Source organism: Triticum dicoccoides, chromosome 2B (genome assembly GCF_002162155.2).
Source record: "Triticum dicoccoides isolate Atlit2015 ecotype Zavitan chromosome 2B, WEW_v2.0, whole genome shotgun sequence".
Lineage (NCBI taxonomy): Eukaryota > Viridiplantae > Streptophyta > Magnoliopsida > Poales > Poaceae > Triticum > Triticum dicoccoides.
In genome coordinates this window covers 421,350,125-421,377,161 of record NC_041383.1, presented here as the reverse complement: position 1 = coordinate 421,377,161, position 27,037 = coordinate 421,350,125, and the positions used below count along the sequence as shown (strand labels likewise).

The window sequence follows — 27,037 nt, the reverse complement described above, 5'->3', positions numbered from 1 at the left end:
CCATAAGGATTTTCTTCCTCTCCACTATAGCATTATGATCATTCTTTTGAATAACAACTTAATCTTTTACGGGCCTTTTCTAGCTTTTTGGGTATATATCCAATGTGTTCCTTACTCCACCCATGAAGAGATTTCATCAACTTGTCCAAATTGCTTGCTACATCTCCCAGATCGTTTACATGCATGCTTTTATTCCAACATGATTCAATCTGTGTTTCCAATGCCGCATCTTCCCTCTCCCAGTATGATTCATATTTCAAATGTTTAACAAACGTACCAGAATGAGGATCTCCCAGCAAATCAATGAGTAGAGGACAATGATCTGAACTGGAACTGATAATATGTGATACCTTGAATTTTGGAAAAATAGAAGACCACTAAGGACACGCCACTACACGATCAAGCCGCACCTTCACATTTTTATTCCCTTCCTGCTTATTATTGTAAGTCCAGGGAACTCCATGGAAACCCAAATCAAATAAGTTACAATCAGAGATAATCTCGCGGAAATTAACCATGAGTTTTGGAGACTGCTTGTTCCGAGAAAAATGCTCATTTTGCCTCATTGCCTCGTTAAAATCACCGACAGTAAATCATGACCCAGACCTAAGTGGTTTTATGCGCCTTAACAAATCCCACATAACATACCTTTGGCTCGCCTTTGGTTCCCCATAGACAAAGGTGCTCCTCCACTTTGTGCCAGTACCATTAAAAATGTACATATCAATAAAATGTTCTCCATATTTGTTCAGCTCCAAAGTGTATAGGTCATCCCAAAAGATAGCTAATCCACCTCCTTTGCCTGGCACGGAAATAGTAAAGTTATTTTTCATACCCAAACGATAATGCAAACTCTCAACATACTCTTTATTTTGCCTTGTTTCAGAAAGAAAGATAACGTTGGGCTGGTGTGTCTTTGAAAGGCACACAAGTTCTTGGACTGTCTAAGGCTGACGCAGACCTCGTCAGTTTCAACAAATTATTTTCATGGCTCCTGACGGACGACATCATTCGCGCTCGTTAGTTGGCCGGCAGCCCCATGGCCGGTAGCTTCCTTGGTATTATCCCCTACAGACTCCCTCCTCCTATTCTGGACCTCTTCCTCTCCCTCATGTAGTTCTTTTGTAACATGAACAGTGGAGCCATCTATGCCTAGTACAGTTCCAACTCTCTCCACACACACTCTTTTACATGTTCCACTCATATCAGTAGCACCCCTAACATCTAAACTATCAGTACTAGTGCTATGCATGCTAAGAAGAAAGTCTTGATCATCATGTGCACGCCTCTTGCTGCCAGCCGTACTCTCAAACATGGCAGCAAAGGTCATCTTGCTACTGGAGAGGTCGCTGCTGCTGTTTGGTGGAGTGGGGACTCCAAAGACCGCATGTGTAACACATGCAGCCTGCGCCATAGCCTTCTCTTCCTGTTCTTGTTGATGGAGCCGCTTCCAATACTTTACTCCGGGAGTAGCCAGAGGCAGCCGATGTGCGCCTACAATAGCAACACCCTCGCTTCCATCTTTGACAGTGGTCGCTATAGTTAATTCTGTCAAAGAGTTTGATTGTGGCAACTTTTGCTTCGAGAACACCAAAATGTATTACTCTTGAAGATTGGTTGGAATGTCGTGCAAAGGCCGCATCACAAGCTAATGGGAGTTCCACTAGGGATAAGCAAGGACACATAAACTCTATCATCAAGACTTCTGTTATACTCCCTCAATCCCAAAATGTAAGAATAGAGTTTGACAATAGGACGCATCACATGCTAATGGAAGTTCCACTAGGGATAAGCTGCCTTTTTTTTACTCAAGCATCTTTACAACTTTGTTTAGATATTGTGTGTATTTATGCACTTATGTACTGAAGACATGAAATGACTATGAAATTGTGAACAAATATATCTCTTTTGGATTGAGGCATGTGTAGTTCAATTTATTTATATACATGCAATGCATATTTTCTAAAGTATTACTCCCTCCGTTTCTAAATATTTGTATTTTCAGAGGTTTCAAATGGACTACCACATACGGATGTATATAGACATATTTTAGAGTGTAGATTCACTCATATTGCTTCGTATGTAGTCATTTCTTGAAATATATAGAAAGACAAATATTTAGGAACAGAGGGAGTATACCATTAATTCATCAAGATTGACGGGAGCAGCAACACACGCCTTTATGTCTAGTGATATGGAAAATGGGGAGGCTGTTGATGAAGAATTCTATATACGTTCCTTTTAAGCTGTTAGGAATCTCTAAAGTTGTAGAGAGAAGCTATGGTTGGTCACTCATGAGAACCTCCTTAGTTGCGTATGTTTGCGTTTTATTGTTCCTGCATGTGTGTGGAAATTTTAAACTGTGTTTGAAATGCAGTAACTAATAATGAATTACAACTTCATACTAGTAATTAGTCTACACCAAAGTATAATAACTAGTAGAATTAAATGTTATTTATGCTAACCAGTTTTACCATCTCCCACCAAATCGCAACACTGACGACGCAATCAAAAAAAGTGTCTAGTCTAGGTAAGCAAAAGATTAGCCCCCGCAGAAACCGCTAGTTCGCACCCTTTTTTGAGCGCAAAAACGGGTTATATGTCCGTCCGCCCGTGGGCACTCCCAAAATTCCTTCCCGTTTCCTCCTCCCAACGTTTTGTGCTTGCCTTGCCCCCGCGGCCTTGGGGAGGAGGAGCCGACGAGGAGGGGGAGGGAAGGGGAGGGGAGGGGGAGGGGAGGGAGGAGGACACGAATAACAATCGCCACTACACGGGAGCAATCCCACCCGGAGACACACAACGCGCCGAGACGCGAATAATGGCTCCGCCGCCCGCCGCTCAGGCCGTTGCCGCCCTCCTCCTCGCCGCACTGCTCGCGCTGGCCTCCTCCCACGCCGCCGCGGCCACCGGCGTCTTCCAGGTGCACCGCAAGTTCCGGCGAGCTGCCGGCGAGGAAGGCGGTAACATAACCGCCCACCTCGCCCACGACATCGGCCGCCGGGGCCGTCTCCTCGACGCCGTCGACGTGCCCCTCGGCGGCCTTGGCCTCCCCACCGACACCGGGTACTTCCATCCTCTGATCCGCGCTTGTTGGTTCCGGTGCTGGTTGGTTTCGTTAGGTCTGGTCTGACGGGGGGCTCGTCCGCAGGCTGTACTATACGAAAATCGAGATCGGGACGCCGCCCAAGCCGTTCCACGTGCAGGTGGACACCGGCAGCGACATCCTCTGGGTCAATTGCATCACCTGCGACAAATGCCCCCACAAGAGCGACCTCGGGGTCGGTCTCTCAGTTTGCCTGCCTATGTTTATCTAGTGAAAATTTAGAGGTCTCGGTTTCTGTTGGTATCATGTTTCTGAATTAATATGACGATGATTTTTGGGGTGAACGTTTGGGTGCAGATAGACCTGATGCTGTATGACCCCAAGGGATCATCTAGTGGGAGCACGGTATCATGCGACCAACCGTTCTGTGCCGCCACATACGGGGGCAAGCTACCAGGGTGCACTGCGAGCTTGCCTTGCGAGTACAGTGTCATGTATGGTGACGGTAGCACCACCACGGGCTATTTCGTCAGTGACTTGCTGCAGTATAATCAAGTCGCTGGGGATGGGCAAACACGGCATGGCAATGGCAGTGTCACATTCGGGTGAGTTTTTTTTTTTGATTTATGTAGATTTAAAAGCTATTATTGGATGACATACATTGGATCAGCTATCATCGGTTGAAACGCTGCTCTAATTGTTTTATTGTAAAATGGCGTGATTAATCACCTTTGCATTTGAATTTGTAATAGTTAGTGTCTGTTACGTAACGCTTATATTATACTTTGGGCAGCATTTTATATACTATTTTCTGAAAATGTTTACATAATTCTTGCCCATCTGCCAAACCTACATAATGTTTTTCTTTTCTGTTACTATGTAGCTGAATATATTTTCTTCTCTTTGAGATGTTTAAGCTGGATTCTTTGTCCTCTGCCTTGGTTATGCACTTGTGGCATTAGTATATTGATGAATAGGTAGCTGTTAAGTAAGGAATCAAATTCTGCTGTTTGTTTGGAATATTATAACATACTTTTGTCAGAAAATACTGCAATGTAGTAGGCAACAACAATCAAGTAATTAACATGACAGTAACAGACTAACCTAATTATGTGAAATTTTGGCAGCAAGTACATCGAGCTCAAGAATTTAATGTGGATAAATGGACCTTCTGTTCTTTGTAGGTGTGGTGCTCAGCAAGGTGGGGATTTAGGAAATACAAACCAGGCCCTTGATGGAATTATTGGGTTTGGCCAATCAAATACATCAATGCTATCACAGCTAGCTGCTGCAGGAAAAGTGAAGAAGATATTTTCTCATTGTTTGGATACCATAACTGGAGGTGGAATCTTTGCTATCGGAGAAGTTGTACAGCCAAAAATAAAATCAACACCATTGATACCCAATATGTATGTTCATCTTATCACCATAAAGTTATTATTCTATCTGTCTTATACTGATAGGGATTTTTCAACAGCTGTCCTCTAATAGATGCTCCAGTTTATTGCAAATGAATAAATAATAACACTTGCTTTAGGAGAGATCATCACAATTCTATATTAGGAACAAAGAAATAAGTACACAAAAATTGACGACTTCAATTCCTGTTTTGTTATCTTTTTGAACACAAAAGTCTGCTTCAACCTTGAACTCTGAAACCTGTTCTTTTTAATCTTGAACTCTTGAATCAATTGGCATTATTCCCTTAGCCTGTCCCAAGCAGTTTTGTGCTGACTGAAATGACATGTGGCACCACTTCTATATTCAGCACATTGCCATGTCAGCAACTTAATTACTCCCTCTGTTCCATAAATCTTGTCATGGTTTTAGTTCAATTTGTACTAAAACCACAACAAGAATTATGGAACGGAGGGAGTAGAATATATAGAGAAGTCGAGAAATCAGTAAAAAAAAAAGAGGAACTGAACCCCTTTTCAGTTTGACCATCAAAAAAACCTCTTTTCGGAAATTTATTTTTCCTTTTTCAGATTGACTATTAAAAAACTTCGGCTACATTTCATCGGCCAGTTACTTCATCCAAACCTTCATGATATGAAACAAATGCATAACCACTCTTATTTTCCTAAAGGCTCTGAAGTCCGAATTAAACTTAAAGATATGTATCACACTGATGATGAGCCTTTTGGAATTTGGTTGATGTCCATAATGTGTTTTACGACTGTAACTTGGAGGTCTGGTCCATTCTTCTATGAAGATAATGCTTAATGATTTTGGCAACTGTTTGTAAGTGTTCATGGCCATTAATTAATAAATTTTGTTCATCTGTACATGTACTTATTTTTTGACGAGTTGCCCATTTACCTGAGCTGATTTCAAGCCAGTTATTTGAGTTTTATGTATGTGACTCAGCTCAATTTGATTCAGTTGACTGTCGTTTTTTCCCTTGAACATAATTATAATGAGCTGAACACTTAACGAATTCAACGAAGGTGAATAACTCTAGTTAGTGCTAGAAAGAGATAAGGTCTGCCTCCGTTTGCTTTTTTCTGGTCCATATAAATAACGAAGTACTGACATGGATGACTTGGACCCTACTCCTGATTCCCATTGAGATGCTTTAATGTGTAATCCGGAAACTCCTAAAAAAGCATTATCCAATAGCTTGGCACCAGTCGTAGAGTTCATGCCCCTCTAAAAGACCGAAACCTGATCGGCAGTAAATGTTGTGATTATGGTTTAGGATGCTTTCTGCTACGAAGCTTTGAGTGTCGAAAGTTAAATGCTAGGCATTAATATTCATGATTGTGCTCTAGAATGTTATGCTATGTCTGATTAGTGCTCGTATATATGAACTGCCAGATTTTTGGCGCCTTATCAAAATTTACATACAAGGTTAACCTGTACTTGATCCATCAGTGTGTAAATTTTATACCTAACTATTGTATGATGTCGCACATCAGGCTATTGGAGGGAATGTGGAAAAATGCCTGAGCTTTAATTTGAATTTTGTGGAAAAAACAGTTCCAAGAGTTTAAATCAAGCTGATCGAGATGCTGAGTTGGTTAATGCATGCAGTTCCTAAAAATGGATGAAAATAGCAATTGGAATGGAAATTTAGAACTGAAGGTTGACTGTTATGTTATACACCCATTTTTGCTGGTCACCCTGGTTTGGATGTCCCAAAACTGGTGCCTGAAGCAAAAAATGAAGAAAAAGGAAGAGAAAATATCTGCAGGATTAGGGCATCTTTAATCACAAATAAGAGGTGTCATATACGGGACTTAAGGTTGGCCATATACATTTTGTGCCAAAATATTAAGGCCGTCCTTAGCCTCATGATGGGAATCAGCCTATGCATAAAACGATTCTTCTCTCCTTCCATCTCTAAAACCTCCAAAGCCTGGGTATCTCTATGATGGGAACAGAGAAGGCAGCAACCTCGGGCAAGGCTCTGTTGCATGCTGCTCAATCACCATTTGTTGCGGCTGCTCACTTGGTGGGGATGTGATTCTGGCCGCCTGGGGCTCGGAATCAGCCTATGCTGCTGGAGGGGCACTGTGGCAGCCTGCGGCTTGAGATAGGGAGGTGACATGCGCTTGTAGATGACGATGGGGATGCCAGCGTGTGCTGCTCAAAGAAGCCTGGAGTTTGGACGCGAATCCTGTAGCGTCGCATGACACCAGAGATTCTCTGCCCGTGTCATGCATGGGTTGAGTGGAGGCGGACTGGTGTTTTTGAGACATTGGGTGCGTGGAGACGAGGGCTATGCATGCAAAGCTCGGCTTTCTTCCACTCCTGTCAAACTCTGGTCTTGTTGAGGAAGGAGAAGATGCGGTCTTGATGCCTGATTGGCGGTGACTTGTGGAGCAGAGGGGAAGGAGGATACGGTGAGTCTGATTTGGGTGCGTTTCAGGAGGAGCAGGAATGGAATTGGTGATCTAGGAAGAAGACAATTGTTGGGTGGACGAGCTGCTGTTTTTCCTCCAGTGGGACTCACCCTATGCTCCAAGGGAGATTTAAGCATTGTGGCATGTGAATTTTGACTATGGCTTTCTTGGTGTAGTCCCAGCTTCCCTGAGCAATGAGAACTGGAGATGCCCTTGGTAGGTGGAACTCGTACCTGCAGCAGTTGTACTTGTTCTACAACATGCCAGAGAAGGGTTTTAGATCAAATCATGTGACCGATTTGTCCAACTGGCATTAAGTTTGACATGGTTAGTTACTGACCCGATTTTAAAAATCGCTTGTCCAGGAGTTCTTTTTAGTTTTAGTTCACTGGCCCAACAGTTTAATTAGCATGAAACTAATAGATGCAACAGAATAAGACATGGAACAAATCCTTGGTAATAAAATTTTATGTAGAAGGAAAAGGTGAATTCGGTTGGAATATCTGTGGGGTAGAGAAGTGGGCTATCTCTGTAGCAGGTTTATGTCATGATACAATACAAATCAACATATGCTGCACTCGTGTCATCAGGCCAGTAGCCTTTTCTCTTCACATTGTTCCCTTTGATCTATTTAACTTGATGCTTCATTGTCATCTTTGAATAAATAGGCTCTTACCTGTCGCCCTATGGCCAAATTAAGCGAACGTACATGTTTTCTGGCAGATATTGTATTTTTTGCACTTCATATGTAATGCAGAGAATTTTTTCTCAGCTAGTGATTGGTAAATTCGGACGCCTGGTTAGTGCGAAAAATCAGCCAAAATTTTCGAATTTTGATGTTAGTGTCAATAAAACTAGAACTGCAAGGGATCGTGCAATTTCCCTGGTGGTAGATCTCTAGAGTTGGGAACTTGGGATGATGGCATGGGTTTGAACATTTGTAGGAAAGCATTTTGTAACTTTGTTTTCCTTAAAGTTCACATTTTAATTTCAAAGAAGAAGGCACAGAACTTTCTGAAATTTGGCCGTTGCCAGTATTCTCAGTGTGTTTGTGTTTCTTCTTTTTCTTCTGAGATTGTTTTTCCGATGTTCTCTATTCTATCTTGACAGTCTTAACACCTTATCATGATTGTACCACTCAGGCCGCACTACAATGTGAATCTGAAGTCAATTGATGTTGGTGGTACTGCTCTACAGCTTCCATCACATATTTTTGAAACGGGTGACAAAAAAGGTACCATCGTTGATAGCGGTACAACCTTGACATATCTTCCGGAGCTGGTTTACAAGGAAGTAATGGCTAAGGTATGCCAAAAGGCATTCTCCCTGTTTTTCCGCTGTAATGCAGGAATGCTTTCATTCGCTTTATTTATATTTCTCGGCCAATTGTAGATTTTTGCCAAGCATCAGGATATGACCTTCCGCAGTATTCAAGATTTTCTGTGTTTTCAGTATCATGAAAGGTATACTCTAGTCTTTAACACAGAATCTAGCTACAATTGACAGCACTAACTGACTAACTGTCAGTTGTGTCTACCCTGCTACAGTATGTTTTTGTACGGGAACAGTAGGGAAAGACCCCCAGTCCCCCACTGAGTCTACCCTGATATATGTTAAAATAGTAGAACTAACTGAACTTATATCTAGTTATATTATATATTGATAATACCCACTTACACTTGTGAGTGAACCACCTCATTACTGCATGCGTGTTCTGATCTCAATTAAATTGGAAAAGAGATGAATGATAAACTCAAGAGTATCTTATTATGGTCCTAACTTTTTTTTTTTCATTTTTGTTGCAGTGTAGATGATGGATTTCCAAAAATCATCTTCCGTTTTGAGAATGATCTTGGATTGAATGTTTATCCACATGATTACTTTTTCCAAAATGGGGTAATATAAAATTCCACCCTTGGTGTTCGAGCTAAATGATAGAATTAACATTTATTCACCCATTGTCATTACTTCGTCATGTTGCAGCTTGCAATACCCTTAAGTAACCCTCGTATTGGCATGTTTCTTTGTCACAAATTATGTGCTCCAGAAGTTGCTGAAACACTGAATGATGCGCAAGTCGCAAACGAACCCTAAATGTCTCCAATTTAATCTGAGTTATGGCTTGGGTCCCTTGCAGCCCTGAAGTTATGACCTAGTAAGGGACCTATGTCAGTTGGAACAGCACTGTAGCATGGCATGTGGTAGTATAACACGGTTCTGTCTGGCTTGGGTGCTAAGTTGTTTAGGGCCTCTTTGGGTTGCAGTGATTAGAAAATGTAGAAAATAGAAGAAAAAAAAGCATAGGATTGAGGTCTCATGTATTGTGGATCCCTACGGGATTTCAAAACACGGGAATGTTGCATGTGATGCCTTTGGTTCGTACACAGGAAACCGACACATGAATTTTGGAGAACAGGGGAGGGAGGGAATGGATTGGATGCATACCACACGAATTTGCAACTCTGAATTCAAAGACAACCTGAATCTTATCTAGGATTTGCTGTTAGTTAAGTTATTTTTTGGAGTTAATATTAATTTATTATGCCAATAAGGGAGCATTTAATTCTTTATATCAAACAAGAAGCAATGAACAAACGAATCCAGTACTCAGAAACTTATATCAGGGCCCCTGGCCAGCCAGTCATGGGCAGCCCGTGAACGGTCTTCTGAACCCCTGCTTATGACACTTGTGTGATTTTATTGTCTGTCTGTTTGGTACAGGATAACCTGTATTGTGTTGGGTTCCAAAATGGTGGATTGCAATCAAAGGATGGAAAGGATATGGTGCTTCTAGGAGGTCATTACTTCTCTGCGCATGAAGGCTTCTTTAAAAAAAATTATGCTTCTCATGCCACTGTCTGTTTGTTTCAGATCTGGTCCTTTCAAATAAGGTGGTTGTCTATGACTTGGAAAACCAAGTTGTTGGATGGGCCGATTACAACTGTAAGTACTAGCTCTTCTCATTCTAGGGTTCATTTGGTATTATTAGCTTGCAGCTGTTGTTCAACCATAGGTTGACTCTAACCTGGGCAAAACCGACTACCAACTTCTAGTTGAATTTCCTTCAATACATGTGACTTCAGCTACCTGAGTAGTACATTTTTTTTCTTTAGCATCCTACTACAGGTTGAAGCTAACAGGCTTTTGTACACAGCTAGCTGTAGTCTCATTTTTGTTCCTGAAGGTCTTGACTAGTTCTGGAATAATTTGCACAAAAATTTACCGACTCTATCTTGCATCAGACAGACAGACAGACACTCTTTGGAACTAAACTAAAGTTGTTGTGTAAAAGATTGTTTAGAGGTTGCACGCATTGTGTGGTTCTAAATTCTGAAATTCATTATCTTGGTTTACAACTTCCCTAGCTTGTCTATTCGTTGACATTTCCTTCCATTCCAGGCTCCTCTAGCATGAAAGTTAAGGATGACAAGACAGGGGCAGCATACACAGTTGATGCGCACGATATATCCTCGGGATGGAGACATCAGTGGCAAAAGTTCCTGGTTCTGTTAGTAACAATGGTGTGCAGTTACTTAATTTTCTAACTCTGATGTACAACACAAACTCTGAGGAATTCATTTGATTGTTCTTTTCTCAAAGAGGAAATGTAGGGCTTTAGATTGTATATTCTCCGACAAAGGGAAAAGAATGAAAAAGCATGGTTCCACTTTGTAAGACAATAAGTTTTGGGAACCAGCACAACCCTCTAGGGGTGGCTTATCTCATTATATATAATGGTTGTGTTACAATACGTACATAGGTACAGAAGTTATACATAGTCTAACACCCTCCCTCAATCTTAGCCACTTTCTAAAGAACTGAGAAGAGTAAGATTGCGCCTACAAGCCTCAAACTGTGGCAGTGGTAAAGGCTTAGTGAAGATATCTGTAAGTTGATCCTTAGACGAGATAAACTTGATCTGAAGTTGCTTCTGTGATACACGTTCCCGTACAAAGTGATAGTCAACTTCAATGTGTTTCGTTCGGGCATGAAATACTGGATTTGCAGAAAGGTATGTAGCACCAATGTTATCACACCAAAGAATAGGAGGCTGTGGTTGAGACAAACCCAACTCCTAAAGCAAAGACTGCACCCAAATAATCTCTGCAGTAGTATTAGCCACAGCCTTGTACTCAGCTTCAGTACTGCTACGTGACACAGTAGCCTGTTTCCGAGCACTCCAGGCGATCAAATTAGAGCCAAAGAATACTGCATAACCCCCCGTGGATCGCCTGTCATCTGGGCTACCAGCCCAATCTGCATCAGAGAAGGCCGAAAGGACCCGAGAGGAAGTTGGCCGAATATGCATACCAAAAGTCAGGGTGAACTGAACATAACGAAGAATGCGTTTAACAGCAGCCCAATGAGTTTCTCTGGGAGCCTGAAGATACTGACAAACCCTGTTAACAGCATAACAGATATCTGGTCTCGTGATCGTCAAGTACTGAAGTCCACCAACAATGCTTCTGTACTCTGTGGCATCCGCGGGAGACAAAAGCTCACCATCAACAGCTGTTATCTTGTCGGTAGACGACATGGGTGTGGTGGTCGGTTTGCACTTCAGCATGCCGGCTTTTTGTAACAACTCCAAGGAGTACTTCTTCTGCGTAAGGACAAGACCAGTAGCACGAGAAGTGACCTCAACTCCAAGAAAGTAGTGAAGCTTCCCAAGATCTTTGACCGCAAAATCAGCACCAAGAGAGCAGACAAGAGCATCAGCAGCATACTGAGAAGAGCTGACAAGGATAATATCATCGACATATACCAAAAGATACATAGTGACTTCTGGCTTCTGTAGAAGAAATAATGAAGTGTCAGCAGTGGACGGCACAAACCCATGAGCACGAAGGGCAAAGGCAAGGCGGGCATGCCAGGCACGAGGAGCTTGCTTCAAACCATATAGTGCTTTGGAAAGACGACAGATATAGTCAGGACGATCAGGATCAGAGAAACCAGGCGGCTGTTTCATATAAACCTCTTCCTCCAAAAATCCATGTAGAAAAGCATTCTGCACATCAAGTTGACGAAGGGACCAACCACGAGAAACAGCAATGGGGAGAAGAAGCCGAATAGTGGTAGGCTTGACGACAGGACTGAAGGTGTCCTCATAGTCAAGACCATGACGCTGCCGAAAACCGCGAGCAACAAGTCACGCTTTGTAACGCTCAATAGATCCATCCGAATGCTTCTTCACTTTGAATACCCATTTTGAGTCAATAACATTTACCCGTGGTGGTGGAGGAACGAGAGTCCATGTCTTGTTACGAAGAAGAGCATGAAACTCCTGCTCCATAGCCTCTCGCCAATGTGGAATGCGCAGGGCAGCCTGATATGAGCGAGGCTCAGAAGATGGATCCGCAACAGCAGCAGCCAAACAAGCAGCCAACCAAGCAACCGTACCATCCGTACGTTCCTTAGGTTTGAAAATGCCACTGCGACTGCGTGTATGTGGTCGAGACACAGGAACCACCGAGGTCGACGGAGCAGCCTGCAACGGGCTGGAGGACGACGACATTGACGAGTCAGCCGGTGACGAGGAGCCAGGCACGGTAGCCTCGGACTCAGTCGGCGAAGAAGGCCGGCCCACCGGCGAAACCGGCAGAGCAGACGAAGCAGCTGGCGACTCCGGCATCCCAGACCGGGCCGATGGCGAGCTCGGCATAGTGGGCCGTGGCGCGGCCGGTGTCGCGGGCCGATCCGCTGATGAAGGCGACGTGAGGACCCGAGCCGCGGGCGAAGACGGCGTGACGGGCCGAGCCACGGGCGACTCGGCGACCGCTGGCGAAAAAGGCCGAACCGCTGGAGACTCGGCGATCACTGGCGTAGCAGACCGAGCAGTGGAGATGCTCGGCGCGACGGGCTCGTCGGGTGACCATGCATGGGCACGCGAATCGATGCCATGCAACAGAGGGCGATCGACATGCCCACCAGAAGACGACGATGATGATGGTGAATCCTCCAACAGCTTCAAACGAGCTCCACGTCCGGTTCCTGCACCATGGTTAGGTAACAGCAAAGGAGAGTATGCAACATCATCAAATTGGTCAGAAGCAACAGAGGATGAATGCAGGGATGGTGGTTCGACAATGGACACAGGAAGGTTGGCAAAGGGAAAAACATGCTCATCAAACACGACGTCCCGAGATATATAGACACGATTAGTGGGAACATGAAGACATTTGTAACCTTTATGAAGAGAGCTATAGCCAAGGAAAACACACTTCTTAGAACCGAAACTCAAGCTTGCGCTTGTTATATGGACGAAGATGCGGCCAGCAAGCACACCCAAATACCTTGAGAAAGGTATAATCAGGTTGTTCATTAAGGAGAACCTCAATGGGAGTCTTCATGTTTAAAACACGAGTAGGAGTACGATTGATGAGAAAGCATGCAGTGGTGAAAGCATCACTCCAAAACCGAAACGGAACAGATGCATGAGCCAAAAGAGTAAGACCAGCTTCAACAATATGACGATGCTTACGTTCGACTGAACCATTCTGCTGATGTGTATGTGGACATGCTAAACGATGAGCTATCCCAAGCGACTGAAAGAAGGAGTTGAGGTTGCGATACTCGCCCCCCCAGTCCGACTGGACATGAACAATTTTGTGCTTGAGAAGACGTTCAACATGTTTTTGAAACTGAACAAAAATATCAAACACATCAGATTTGCGTTTAATAAGGTAAAGCCAGGTAAAGCGACTATAAGCATCAACGAAACTGATATAGTAATTATGACCACTGACAGAAGTCTGAGCAGGACCCCATACATCTGAAAACACAAGTTCTAACGGATGTTTCACCTCACGACTGGACTCCGAAAAAGGAAGTTGATGACTCTTCCCCTGCTGACAAGCATCACACACTGCTACATCTTTATTACTAGACAAACTAGGAAGCTCATGACGACGCAAAATATGACGGACAATAGGTGTGGCCGGGTGACCAAGACGAGCATGCCACTGTGACGGAGAGACCTGAACTCCACTGAAAACGCGAGCGACGCCAGGATGCTCCAGACGGTAGAGGCCCTGGCACAACCGCCCACTAAGAAGAATGTCCCTCGTGCCCCGATCCTTAATAAAAAGATCAAAAGGGTGAAATTCACAAAGCACATTATTATCACGTGTGAGTTTAGGAACTGAAAGAAGATTGCGGGTCACAGATGGAACGCGAAGAACATTGCGAAGCTGAAGACTCCTATTGGCATGTCTAGTGAGAAGAGATGCTTGACCAATATGAGAGATGTGCATACCTGCTCCATTGGCGGTGTGGATCTTGTCAGAGCCATGATAGGGTTCACGAGTGTGAAGCTTCCCCATCTCGCTGGTCAGATGCTCTGTCGCCCCAGAGTCCATGTACCAGTGTGGATCGATGGAGTAGGACTGAGTGTGTCCCTGGTGCTTCTGCGGTGCGGGACGATCAGCCATGGCGACCTGACGGGCATTGTTGCGTGTATCTTTGCCGTCATTGCCAAGACCAAGGAAGCTTCGCTGGAAGCGCTTATGACACTTGGAGGCCCAGTGCCCATCGCGGCCACAAAGCTGACACACACGTGGACCGCCAGCCCCCGGTAAGGTCGCAGTAGGTGGGGGGGCCGAGGCGGGCGACGGTGGCAGCCCCAAGGGAGACCGGGGTGATGAAGAAGAGCGGCCACCCTTGGTGGCGACGTTGGCCGAGAGAGAGCCAGTGCCCCTGGTGCGGCGAGTCTCGACCCGTTGCTCAGTGAGAAGAAGCCGAGAGAAAACCTCGTGTGCCAACATGGGTGTCGAGTTACCCCGCTCGTTGATGATCTCGACTAAGGCATCATACTCCTCATCAAGACCATTGACAATAAACGAGTTGAACTCGGAGTCGGTGAGGGGCTGTCCAATGGAGGCCAATGTGTCGGCAAGGCCCTTGACCTTGTTGTAGAACTCAGTGGCCGTGGAGTCAAGCTTCTGACACTCTCCAAGCTGACGACGGAGTGCAGAGACACGAGCCTGGGACTGCGCTGCAAAGGTGCGCTCAAGGATGGTCCAGGCCTCATGAGACGTCTTCGCGAAGACAACAAGGCCGGCAACTGCCGGCGAGAGCGACCCCTGGATGGAGGAGAGGTTCGCCTGGTCCTGCCCCGTCCAGACGCGATGGGCCGGATTGTAGACCGGACCGTGCACGCTGTCTACCAGCGCGGGTGGGCAGGGAAGCGATCCGTCGACGTAGCCTAGCAGGTAGTGACTCCCCAAGAGCGGGAGAACCTGCGCACGCCAGAAGATGTAGTTGTCTGCGGAGAGCTTGATGGTGATGAGATGACCGAAGTGAAACGGCGGCGACGAAGACGATCCCATCAAGGAGGCTGCCTGGGGTGCAAACACCATGGAGGCAGCCGGAGGCACCGAAGCCGATGCGGGAGGAGGCAGGACCGCAGCCAGGGCGGGCGCCGCAAAGCTCACGGCCGGTGCGGACGCCGCAAGGCCCGCGGCCGGGGCGGACGCCGCCAACCCCGCCAGCGGGGCGGTGTGATCCGCTCGCGGCAGGAGCGGCGGGACGACGCCTGCGGAATCCGCAGCGGACTGCGGCGCCGCGGTGTGGACCACGAGGTCACGCCCGAGCGAGGGCGCCGGCGGTGTGGAGAAGACGGAGCCGATGCTCCTTGTCCCGATCGGAGCCGGAACGGAGACGGCATCGAGCGGGAGGTTGAGCAGAGCCGCAAGAGAGGCCGGGAGGAAGCCCGCAGCAGTGGAACCGGTGGTGGCGGCGCTCGACATGGCGGCAGCGCGATCGGTGGCGCGGCGGCGGCTGCGGCGGCGGTGCGGGTATTAGGGTTTAGAAGCGGAAGCGATCGTAACCTAGCGTGATACCATGTAAGACAATAAGTTTTGGGAACCAGTACAACCCTCTAGGGATGACTTATCTCATTATATATAATGGTTGTGTTACAATAGGTACATAGGTACAGAAGTTATACATAGTCTAACACACTTTTCATTTCATTTGTAGACAAACGGCTCGGCCCCCGCTGATTGTAGAAACTTTTCGCATGGAAGAAGGCTAACTCAGCGATGCGAATTGTTTTTCTCTCGTGAGAAGGGACCTCAAAGGGACGCAGCGATTCGGTGCTCGAGCCCAGCTGCACCCGAAATAGCTGGCGTCGGCTCAGCTCTCGTGATTCGGAAACATGCACTGGCATGTCTACGCAAAAGCAGCGGAAACAGAGATACAGCGCGGATACGGCGTGAAACAGTGCGCAAGAGTGGGCCCGAAACGTCTGGCTGGGCGTCTGTCCACGCGCCGATTTTCATGGGCCGCGGACCAGAACGTTTACTTTTTTTGCCGAGCCGTGGAACAGTTCGTCAATACGTGTGACGGCCGTCCGCGGCGCCTACCGGACGTCATGTGCGTACGGTTCGGCTCGAGAGAGGTCAGCCACCAAATCCTCCTGACTAGGTCGTTCTTGAAGCCCGCCGCCACCGCGAAAGGCTTGCCCAGATCCAGCGCGGTACGGCGAGCTTAGGGAGCCCCGGCCGGTGAGCGATGGAAGATGCTAGGCTCGAGTTCCTGCTTGATGCAGTGGGCAGGTAATTGGATCCTGCCCGATTGGAGATCTAGCGAATTCAAGGATTTGTGTGCCCCCATGACACAGCCGACGACTGACGCTGAGTCCGGCGCCCCTGGCCTAACTTGCAGGATTCCGCTCCGTGAAGCGTTCGCGGACAGTGTAGATCATCCTGATCCGGTCCCTCTGGCGGTGCTCCCGCGAGCTGATGTCGCCCCTACTGCTCAGGTGGACTCAAATGGCTGCTTAGGTTGCGGGCAAAACTGTTGGGTGCGCAGTCGCGGGGGAGCCGCAGGCAATCAATGGCGACAAGGTCTGCTCAATCAACGGACAGGGTGAACCCGAGGCTCCGGCTTAGGCAAAAAGGTACACCCTGCATCCTTGCTTTGTTAAGCTGTTCTTGTTTTTTGCAACTGCTATGATGGTTTCCTCCAGTTCTACGTGCTATGTGATGTGCTAGTTACTTGTCTTAATGATTGTAGAACGAAAACAAAACGGAATTGCTAGTTTATTTTAGTTATTGTTGTGATTTACTTATATGTAAGCTTGGTTCAGCCCGCGCATCAAAATTACTGTTGTCCCACTGATTCGAGCGTGCATAATTAGATGGGTGTTTGTTTGTGAATTCAGGTTACGGCTTGTTAGTGTGCAGCGTGCGCTGAACTAGAAGTGCGGTCATGTGAAATCTGTGTGGTTCAATGTCTTTGTCGTTGCTTCTTCTTGCATGAGCAAGTGATAATAGCTGTTAGATTTGGCTTCATCGTGAAAGATCTGCTCTGCACTGAAGGGACACTTGCATTGAGCAAAACTGCACTATTAGGTGCCTGCCTATGTCAGGAGACATTCAAAAGTTCAGTAGACAATCATTGAGCAAAATTGTATTGAAGGGTCCAGAAACTATTTTTGTACATCAGTTGTGGCATGTAACTTATTTTTCTTCTGTATCTCACACATCTCTAACCTTGTCTTTTCGTTTATTTCCTTCTTATTGTGTATTTGGCATTGATAAATCTGTAACAAGAACATTCTTAATATTGCTAATGGTTCATCCTCATTGTAGTTCAGAAGTTACTAAACTACAAGACTATTCAGCGCTGGCACAAGAGGTGGTGAGGAATAGCGACTACGACGAGCAAAGACGCGGTGCAGCCGGCAACAACGACTGTCGCCTGCTCTCTGGTAAGGCCTCCATCTTTTATCTCTTTTTGTGTCACTTTGAACTATACACAAGTGCAAACTAGTTCGGCTCAAGAAAAGTATAAACAAGACACAACCCTCTTAACAATGCCTTGCTGCTGTAAGTAGCTGAAGCCTTCCTGGCACTTGATTCAGCAGATTCTCAATTTCTCGTCAGTTGTTTTCTTCTTTCTTGTATCACCGCCCTCCCGCGTGCAACGGAAGACGACGAACAGTTTGATGGTTTTTTTTTGTCTTTCTCAGCTGTTGTTATATCTTAATTAGGAATTCACTTTTCATTTAGCGTTAATATGGATACGAGAGTGGATCAAACTAGGAGTAATCTGCTGCTTCTTAATGTTGGATAATTGGATCGAGATTCACCCTCTCTAATCATTATTAGCTTGCCATATTCTTGAACCTCAACAAGTCATGAAGAATCCCATACTTCTTTCCAGTTTAATATTGGCAATTCACCCTTGTTGTTTGCATATCGCTAATCCGTTGCGGAATTATCAAATTGTCTAAATTTTCTCTTCCAGTACAATGTTTCCTTTTTGTTTCCAACTTTATGAATTCATAGTAACTTTACTGATTTGGATGAGCTGAGGATGAAAGAAGAGATCAGTGCTGCCACATGGTGCTTCCCATTCGAGCAATTGCGGTGTGTAGAAATGCTTTATGACTTGCATTCCAGCCGATGAACTATGGTTGTATTGTCGCATTAGGCCACATTTTTGTCCTGTCAGATATCAGTGTATTTTTATTTATATTTGCAATTATTTCACTCTTTTTTCTCAATTTATATTTGGTCTATATGGACCACGGACAATCAGTTTGGATGCTTATACGCCATCAGTTTGGATGGCAAAACAGCACAAAACGTGATTGTGCTTAAAGTTTTCGTTGTCAGCGTTTGCTTATAGTTTTCCAGCCACCATGTTTCTATGTCAAATGTCATTTGACCACACAAGTGTCATTAGTCTAAAGCAAACGAGGATAGACTCAGCTGAAAATGTTCCTTTTCCCCATCCAAACAAAATTTGGGGTGGCAGGGATTAAGGTGGTTGGAAGGACTGATCCAATCCCTGGGTGGATTTTTTCCACTGGAGTATTTGTTCCCCTATAACCAAACAAGCCGTAAGGGAAAACAATGTCAACCTTGGTAAGTTGGTAAGGTGCACAACATAATTGGGAGTTTCTTTGGCTCGGTTGAAAAGGTGCCATTCACCAAGAGGACGCAAAAAGCCCATTATTCTATAAAAAGAATTAGTCATATGAATCAAACAACGAACGTAGGAAAAATTCCTGAAGATTCTAATCCTTCAAAATTCTTATGAAAATCATTTAAATAGAGGAGCCCTCAAAATGTTTGGTTCATTTAAGAGCTACGGAGTATCATGGAAGAGGGAAAGTAGCAAACCATGCCAATCATGCTTACGAACAGATGGAGCAAAAATATTTTAAGAGAACTGGAGAAGATGCAGTACCGCTGATCTCTGTCTAACTAAGTGGTTGTTTGGATAACTATGGTAAGCGGTACATTTTTAGAAAAAGAGTTTTAGAGGATTTTTTTTAGCAAAGTCAGTTTTACTTACTTTTCTCTTAAGAAGAAAAGACTTGCACAAAATTATGTTTTGGTCTTCTTTGGGCTTTGGGTAGATATTAAGCCGATAAATCAGGTTGTCACGTTGGAGTAGGCGCTCAACATAGATGCCCGCGTATCAGTTTGTTAACTCCGAGCGAGTGGATAAGTCAATTGAAATATGATAATGACGGGCCGTGCGGGGTGGCCGTTACGACGTCCGTGCGCTCCAAACGGGTCTGTCTGGCACAGGAAAATGGCTGGGCCGCTCCGATTTTCCTGGTCCGGAGACGACGGTAACAACTGCCATCACATTAAATGCGCCGGCTTTACCGCATTTTCCTGGATCGGTACATCCCGAATACAGCGTTGAATACACTGAACGACGCGGATCCACATGCGGGTGAACGGGAGAGATATCGAGATCATCTGAGCTCGGGCTCAGAATCGAATTTTCGCCTCAAAGGCAGCCTTGATAAATGAACAACATTGGCATAACTTGAACCCAAAATCATGACATGGCTGCCATGTTCTGCTCGGCTAAACAATCTTTTGCTGGCCCCTGTTTCTTTGAGGTGGCGACTTGTGAACGTTTGGAAACAATGCAACGCTTGTATATTTCAGCATCAGACACCTTTGCCTGGTTGGTGTGTGTTGTTTAAGAGAGATTTTGGTCTTATTGGTCACAGGGTTAAGCCCCGCCTTCATGCTTTGGTTTCTGCTTTTTTCGACAAAGGGCGTATTTTTAGTTTAAAATAAAGCATCAAGAGGATATAAATACATTGAGCATACACCCGATTTCTGCATAACTAGTGTCCAACTCTGCTTTTTGCTTGGTTGACTTCTCTGGACTAGTTTTGCCCTTGGGCTTGTAAGGCCAACTCCAGATTTCTGCATAACTAGTGTCCAACTCTGCTTTTTTGCTTGGTTGACTTCTCTGGACTAGTTTTGCCCTTGGGCTTGTAAGGCCAACTCCAGCGCACGACCCTAAATGGACGTCCGGTTTGGCCTGTTTTCATCCGTTTGGGGCGGCAATGGGGCGACCCATGTCCGGTTGGGTCGTTTGGGTTGTTGGTGCGCCCAACGCGCGGCCGCACCGCAAATCATGTCCGGGATGGACATGATTAAAAAAAGGCAAAAAACTAAAAAAAGTGCGAAAAAATATAAAATAAACGCAAACATAAAAACATAAACATAATTAGGGGGTTTACGGCCACAAAACGGCCTAGTTTCACGGTTCACATTGCCATAATTAACATAAAGAAAAAAACACCACCCCGCGCTCCTGCTATGCCCGTCGATGCCGTGGCCGTCGCCGTCTTCAGTGGCTGCGTTGTCATCGTCGTCGCTGACGAGGTCAACATACACTGGCGGCGTCCAGAGGTGGGACGGCGGTGCGTTGTAGACGGGAGCGCGCTGGAAGGCCGGAGGTGCCTGCATCACCTCCTCCCGTGGCGAGGCCTTCCGCTCCGGTGACCGCGGCGGCGTGGGGCACCAGTTCACGCCCCCACGGCATCGGCCATCTCCGGAGCCGTGCACGACCAGCTCCATTGCTGGCCCACCAGGCCCGGGTGGAACGCGGCCACCGGCTCCTCCTCCATCATGTCCTCCGCCTTCACCATCTCCAGCTCGGGGATGGCGACGTCGCTGGCTGCAGAGAGGGCCATCATCTCCTCGAGGCCCTCCCATTGGCGCTCATCGTGCGTGCGCATGGAGTCCTCCATGACACGCTGCATGAGTCGGGCCTCCTCCTCCGCTGTCATGCGAGGTGGTGGTGGTGGAGACGGAGACGACGATGGTGAAGCGACGGCGACGGCGTGGGCGTGAGGCCGCGCACCCGTGTACGCCCGCGCACCTGGGGAGCACGTGCTGCGCGGCGGTCACGTGGCCGCCGCGACCCCGACGAGGTGCCGACGAAGAACGAGGCGCGCCTCGTGTCATGCTCGTCTTGGAACCAAGTGTCCCAGAGGGTGGAGTCTAGGGCGTACATGGCGTCATAGTACAGGTCGTCGGGGAGAAGGTGGCGGCGGCGCTCAATCTCCTCGCTGCGCGCACGGCCGCTCACAAGTACCGGCGGGATCGACACCCGATCCGCGGACAAGTGCCAGTTATTAGGCAGGTGCACGTCGCTCCAGGGGAGCGGCGTCCTCGTCTGCCAATAACGGCGGCACATGTCCGCGGCGATGTACTGCCGGTCGCGCTCGCCGCCGACCGTAGGGCTGATGGTGAACGGGGCAGGTGCCGGGGCCCGACGCGGTGGTGGTGGTGATGCGGACTCCTCCTTCACGGAGCCGCGGCGGTGGCCCGACGACGAGGACGTTGTCGTGGTTCTAAGTCTGACAGTAAGTATATGGGGTACGAATGAGGAGGTAAGGTCCTAGCTACGGTGAGATTGTACACAAGTGTTTACGAGTTCAGGCCCCTCTCGGAGAAGGTAAAAGCCCTACGTCTCGGTGCCCTGAGGTGGTCGACTGGAATATGGGAGTGTGTGTTACAGGGGATGCGGACCCTTGTGCTAGAGGAGGGGGTAGCTTATATAGAGTGCGCCAGGACCCCAGTCGTCCCCCGTTATAAGGAGTTCAATGTACATAAAGATAGGGCGTTACTGATAACGCCAGTCATAAAGTGCTATTAATGATCTTAAAGACTACGGAATGAACGCCTGACCGTTGCTGTCCTGAGTGACTCCTGGTCTTCAGTAGGTCGAGTGGTTTCTTGTATGGTCGAATGATATCAGGAGGGAGGGGTACCCGAGTGACATGACTGGCCGAGTGGATTGCACTCAACGCCTTCAATTGGTACTCCATGTTGTCTCTTGGGTGTCTTTGCTTCTAAGGTAGTGACCTTGGGTAGGGCGTATAGGTCAGGCCTATGACCCTACCCTAGGTCTATATCATCATCATTAGCCCCCAAATGGATTGAGGTCCGAGTGAAAACAAGGTTGAAGTTGATCTTGCCTTGACTCTTGTGCTTCACAAGTACCCATGTTGGATTAGAGGTCCACATTGGAACTTCAGCTTCGTTTCAGTCGCCTTGATCGATTCAGAAGTTGCCGAGTGGATTTATACCTTCACTCATCGAGTGTTACTTTTTGACGCGAAATCTTTGGCGCGATTGGTTACAACGTATCCCGGATCTCGCGGGATTCAAAATTTTGGGGAAGCGCGCGAGGCGGAGCGCGCCGTAGTAAGCGGGATGGATAGACAAGAGCGCCTCGATTTCTGCGCCACCTTTTTCGCCACGTACACAGCGCGCGACTGTTGCGGGATTTGACAGGATTGCTCGGGCCCACGCGTCAGCCACTTGAAAGTGGGTCCTTAAAAGGCGTCGGGGCCGAGGCGTCTGCACTGTGCGCATCTGTTCTCCCTCTTCCTCCTCCGCTTCTCCACCGCATCTTGCTCCTCCACTCTCGACGCCGCCGCCCCGCTACCATGGTGAAGGACAAGACGGCGGCGCTGGAACGCGCGAAGAAGGCGACGGGGGCGGCGAAAGGCAAGAAGATGAATCGAGGGTCATCGTCGAGGTCTGCGCTGTCGCCGGGTTGGACCCAGGGCGATTGGATCCGATCTTCGCTCCGGCCGGAGGATTTGGAGGAGCTGGCTGACTCCGGTCTGATTGTCAACGGAGCTGCGAGGCTGCCGAAGGGGGAAACGGAGCCTCAGCCGCGGCCGGGTGAGTGCGTTCTGCTCGCCACCCATGTCGACCGCGGTTTCTTCCTTCCTCCACAACCTTTTTTCAGGGGTTTCTTGAACTTTTTCAGAGCTCAGCTCCATCACTTCTCTCCCAACACCATTATGTACCTCGCCGCTTTTGTGTCCATGTGTGAAAATTTCTTGGGTTGTTGTCCGCACTGGGGTCTTTTCAAGCACATCTTCACAATCCGCTCCCAGTCGGTGTAGAAAGCGAATTCGAGTGACGAGAGGACGCACGTGATCCAAATGTGCGGGGGTTTGGGGATCTAGAAGAGGAAAAGGAGCGCTTTCCCTTCCATGACACTTCCTGAGTCGGTCAGGGGCTGGCAGTCGACCTGGTTCTACTGCCAGGATATTGCGACTCCCGGTCAGTCGACCGGTCTTCCCCCTTTCTCTTTAGATCACGCCCAACAACCTTCTTTGTTGAAAGTGACCGCTGCGGAGAAGGTGGAGACAAACATGTTGGTCGAGAGAGTGGTCCTAACCGGCATGGACTTGTTGGAGGTGTTTCTCAATCGATGCATCCAGCCGCTCCAGGCTCGTGACCACTCGATGTGGATGTACTATGGAGCCAACGACACCGCTCGAGTTCATCCAGAGGAGGTTACGGACAAGATGGTGGCCCTGTGGCTGAAAGGTATTACGGGAAACAAGGACAACCCCAGGGGAGCCAGGAGAGTCGACCCATTCAACGCCAACAACCAACCAGATAAGGTCTGAGCTCTACTACCGACTGTACTTCAATATGCTTTTGTGACTATCTCTGAATTCGACTGATATTTGTTTGACTTCTTGTCTTGTAGGTTTATACTAAGATGTACTCGATGCCCAACGACGAACAAGCTTTGGAGCAAGACCAAGAGGGATAGGACAGCGCAGAAGAAAGCGGCGACTGGCAATCTCCAGAAGACGATGACGAGGAGGAAAGTAAGGAGTCGGACGACGACGAGATAGTCGACTCACCACCTCGCACAGAGTGTCGATCCAAGCTGCTCAATGATCCAGCGGGCGGGCGTGGCAAGACCGTGGCTCCAAGCACTCAAGCACAGAAGCGCACTTGGACTTCGACTCCTGAGCCGACGGAGAAGGTCGCCAAGCAGCCCAAGGTCGTCCCCTCGAAGGCTCGGAAGACCTTGCCCAAGTTCAAGATGGACGTTCCTGTTGCCTCTGGGTGAGTGTTCTTTCTTTCTACATTTTGTTCCACCGACTGATACTTCTGTTCTGACCGAGTGGATTATGAACTTTTCCAGTCCTGCAACTTCTGCGACTGATATGGACGTTGACAAGGCCCTAGGTGATGAGGAAACCGATGACGCGGCCACCTCCAAAGCTAGTACGCTCTATCCAACTTGAATTTATTCTGCCAATTGGATTGTTGGTCGATTGAACTCTTAAGGTTGCTTTTTGTTGCAGCTCCACGGGACGTTATTGAGCTTCCATATGATGAAGAAGAAGTGCCTTTGAGAGAGAGAAGGAGGAGGGGCAGGGCGTCGAGCGGGAAAGCAGCCGAGGGTCAGGTGCTTCAGTCGTCATTGGTGCTTGAGACAGTGGTCCAGCGATCCGGAGATCCGGCTCGGACCAATGTTACTTTTGCTAATCCATTGTCGACTGACCATCCATCGGGGTCGACTACTCAGCCCTCTGCCACTCCAGTACAACTCCATGCATCCGACCGTGTGACTGCTCCGGCTGCACTGCCATCATCACTCTTCGCTGCATACCAGACTTCAGACGACCCACCAAGTGCCGCCAGGGAGGCTCTTCTCCAGGTAAATCTCGTGATGGAGCAAATGAAGGTGGTGCATGAGGCCAGTCAGGTTGCTTATAATGCCAGCACCGCTCTGCAAGCCAATGTCAAGGTCGGTTGATTTCTGACTATTTCTTCACTGTCCATATGGTGTTCTTGGATGAGCGTTTTGGAATCTATTATGTGCATCTATCATGGGTCTATGTTTCACATCCAATCACCCACTGGGGTTTTTTCTGTCTTGGAGCTGAATAGTTCTTCCACTTGAATCGACTAGGTTGAGTCGAGTGTAAAACCGAACTAGTGGGGGCACGCAGAGTGCACCCACTGGGTGTAGTCCCCGAGACCGCGGTTGATTGCTGGTAGTCGGTTGGGGTCTGAGATTTTTTTTTACTCATGCTGGGCAAACCATGCCGAGTGTAAAACCGAACTAGTGGGGGCACGTTAAGTGCACCCACTGGGTGTAGTCCCCAAGACTACTGTTGAATGTTTGATTCGGCGGTAGTCTTAGAACAACTTTCACTGTGATTGACTTTTGTTTCCGTCGACTGACATATCTTATTTGCTGAATGCACAAGTCTTGTGATCTTGGATCCCAACTTTCTGAATTGGATAAGAAGCAGATCAGTCTCAACCTTGATCTAGAACTGGCCAAGAAGAACCTCAAGAATGCTCAGGACGAAGCAGCTATCATGGGAGGTAACCACTCGTCGACTGTCCATCTTGTGACTCTCTCTCTCTCTCTCTCTCTCTCTCTCTAGTTTCTTTGAACCAAGTGATTTCACTCGAACAGATGTGCGTAGTGAAAACCGTCAGCTTCAAGCTCGTCTGAAGAATGTTATTTCTTTAGAGAAAATGAAGCAAGCTCTGGAGAAGAAGGATCGGGATCTTGCCGCGGCCCAGAAGGAGGCGCGAGAGAAAACAACACTTGCAGACAAGAAGCTGGCCTCAGTCAGCAAGTTGGAAGAGGAGAACTCCAAGTTGAAGACCGCCGTTTCTCAAGCTAACCGGGAGGTCAAGCAACTGAAGAAAGACAAGGAAAGCTTGACCGACGAAGTTGGTAGCCTCAAGGCCAAGAAGGGCGAATTAGAGTCTTATCTGGGGCAGCTTGCTGCGAAGTTGGTCTTGAAGCTTGAAGGTATTTTCTCTTGTCCGATTGATTTGTTGATGTCGACTGACACATCTAGCTAAACTGTCGACTCGCTACTTTTCCGATTGTGCAGAACTTTGTCAAGATTTTGAAGCAGAAACTGGGCGGGTCGAAACGGGTCTCGACCCCATAAACTCTCCTGTCCAAGATGACGTTGCAATGAATGTGTTATGGTTGGAGTCACGTATGGACAGTGCTGTGGGTTATCTTGCTCGACTGAAGGCGGCTATGACGCGGATTGATGCTGAAATCTGGCCTCAGGCGGAACTCTAACAGGATCTCGAGTCTCTGATGACTCGACTCAATCAAATACCCAATCGAGTGCAAGAATGGAAGAAATCATCTGCTTGCTGTGGCGCTGACGTTGCCCTGTCATTGGTCCGAGTGCACTGCAAGGATGTCAGAGAAGACAAGCCGGTAGCCCTCAAGGTTGCGAACACCAAAAAGCACAATTTCCAGTCCTTCATGGACACTTTCCTTGACGCCACCACTCGCATCGCAGACAGCATCGACCTTGTCAGTTTCTATGATCCAGCAAGTCCTTCTCTCGACGAGTGAACAAAACATTATGCCCCACTTTTATTTGCCTCGGAATGCCAAGTGATTATGTAACCGTTAAAATCTTTCAGGCTTGATGCCTGAGCACTTCTACCCATTGCGGTCCTGAACTTTTGCGGGATTTATCTGAACTTGAGTTTCCTTGAATATCATGGCTTTTATTTTGGTTCTGAACTGTTTCCGACCGCCTTTCGATTCTGAGTTAACTTGATTTTTTCACCTTTTGTCGAGTGGAGCGTACATTGTACTTGTGACGCAGCTTAGACGTGGTGTTCAGTCGACACCTCATCGTCCTTGCAGATCGGGAAGGAGTGTACATTGTACTTGTGACGCAGCTCAGACGTGGTGTTCAGTCGACACCTCGTCGTCCTTGCGGATCGGGATGGTACATTGTACTTGTGACGCAGCTCAAACGTGGTGTTCAGTCGACACCTCGTCGTCCTTGCGGATCGGGATGGTACATTGTACTTGTGACGCAACTCAGACGTGGTGTTCAATCGACACCTCATTGTCCTTGCGGATCGGGGTGGGGCGTACGTTGTATTTGTGGCGTAGCTCAAAGGATATTTGTGACGTAGGCGAGTACGGGGTCGCAGCTAAGCCCCCGAGTGGGAGGATTGCTCTCCACTTGGAATGTTTTTAACTTAGGCGAGTACGGGGTCGCAGCTAAGCCCCCCGAGTGGGAGGATTTCTCTCTACTCAG

At 47.5% G+C, this 27,037-nt stretch overlaps 3 protein-coding genes and 1 long non-coding RNA gene across 4 annotated transcripts; all 4 read left to right on the top strand.

The window, feature by feature from the left end:
• The first annotated feature begins 2,724 nt into the window (after window positions 1–2,724).
• On the top strand, window positions 2,725–10,616 carry LOC119364004 (aspartic proteinase 39-like). Its single transcript, XM_037629391.1, has 10 exons — window positions 2,725–3,063; window positions 3,149–3,278; window positions 3,401–3,648; window positions 4,228–4,452; window positions 8,034–8,196; window positions 8,284–8,354; window positions 8,697–8,787; window positions 9,613–9,688; window positions 9,763–9,834; window positions 10,291–10,616. Exons 1-10 carry the CDS (start codon window positions 2,819–2,821, stop codon window positions 10,434–10,436), a joined length of 1,467 nt encoding a protein of 488 aa, XP_037485288.1. The 5' UTR covers window positions 2,725–2,818; the 3' UTR covers window positions 10,437–10,616.
• Window positions 10,617–16,207: 5,591 nt separating this feature from the next.
• Window positions 16,208–18,514, top strand: LOC119364007. Its single transcript, XR_005174564.1, has 3 exons — window positions 16,208–16,448; window positions 16,558–16,792; window positions 17,487–18,514. It is a non-coding gene; the product is annotated as an uncharacterized LOC119364007 (long non-coding RNA).
• Window positions 18,515–22,583: 4,069 nt separating this feature from the next.
• On the top strand, window positions 22,584–24,028 carry LOC119364006. Its single transcript, XM_037629394.1, has 2 exons — window positions 22,584–23,593; window positions 23,683–24,028. The coding sequence occupies exons 1-2, from the start codon at window positions 23,177–23,179 to the stop codon at window positions 23,746–23,748; spliced, it is 483 nt and encodes a 160-aa protein (XP_037485291.1). The 5' UTR covers window positions 22,584–23,176; the 3' UTR covers window positions 23,749–24,028.
• Window positions 24,029–24,133: 105 nt separating this feature from the next.
• Window positions 24,134–26,493, top strand: LOC119364005 (cingulin-like). The gene is made up of 4 exons (XM_037629393.1): window positions 24,134–24,212; window positions 24,293–25,325; window positions 25,477–25,764; window positions 25,850–26,493. Exons 2-4 carry the CDS (start codon window positions 25,196–25,198, stop codon window positions 26,047–26,049), a joined length of 618 nt encoding a protein of 205 aa, XP_037485290.1. The 5' UTR covers window positions 24,134–24,212; window positions 24,293–25,195; the 3' UTR covers window positions 26,050–26,493.
• Window positions 26,494–27,037: the final 544 nt, after the last annotated feature.

What these genes read in the sequence shown, in the direction of transcription:
- LOC119364004 (XM_037629391.1), top strand. Translation starts at nt 2,819, where the DNA reads ATGGCTCCGCCGCCCGCCGCTCAGGCCGTTGCCGCCCTCCTCCTCGCC. An exon ending in TGTTTTCAGTATCATGAAAG is followed by an intron (nt 8,355 to 8,696) that starts GTATACTCTAGT and finishes TTTTTGTTGCAG; the next exon opens with TGTAGATGATGGATTTCCAA. An exon ending in ATTACTTTTTCCAAAATGGG is followed by an intron (nt 8,788 to 9,612) that starts GTAATATAAAAT and finishes TGTTTGGTACAG; the next exon opens with GATAACCTGTATTGTGTTGG.
- LOC119364005 (XM_037629393.1), top strand. Translation starts at nt 25,196, where the DNA reads ATGCACAAGTCTTGTGATCTTGGATCCCAACTTTCTGAATTGGATAAG. An exon ending in CGAAGCAGCTATCATGGGAG is followed by an intron (nt 25,326 to 25,476) that starts GTAACCACTCGT and finishes TTATTTCTTTAG; the next exon opens with AGAAAATGAAGCAAGCTCTG. An exon ending in GTTGGTCTTGAAGCTTGAAG is followed by an intron (nt 25,765 to 25,849) that starts GTATTTTCTCTT and finishes CCGATTGTGCAG; the next exon opens with AACTTTGTCAAGATTTTGAA.
- LOC119364006 (XM_037629394.1), top strand. Translation starts at nt 23,177, where the DNA reads ATGACACTTCCTGAGTCGGTCAGGGGCTGGCAGTCGACCTGGTTCTAC. An exon ending in CCAACAACCAACCAGATAAG is followed by an intron (nt 23,594 to 23,682) that starts GTCTGAGCTCTA and finishes CTTGTCTTGTAG; the next exon opens with GTTTATACTAAGATGTACTC.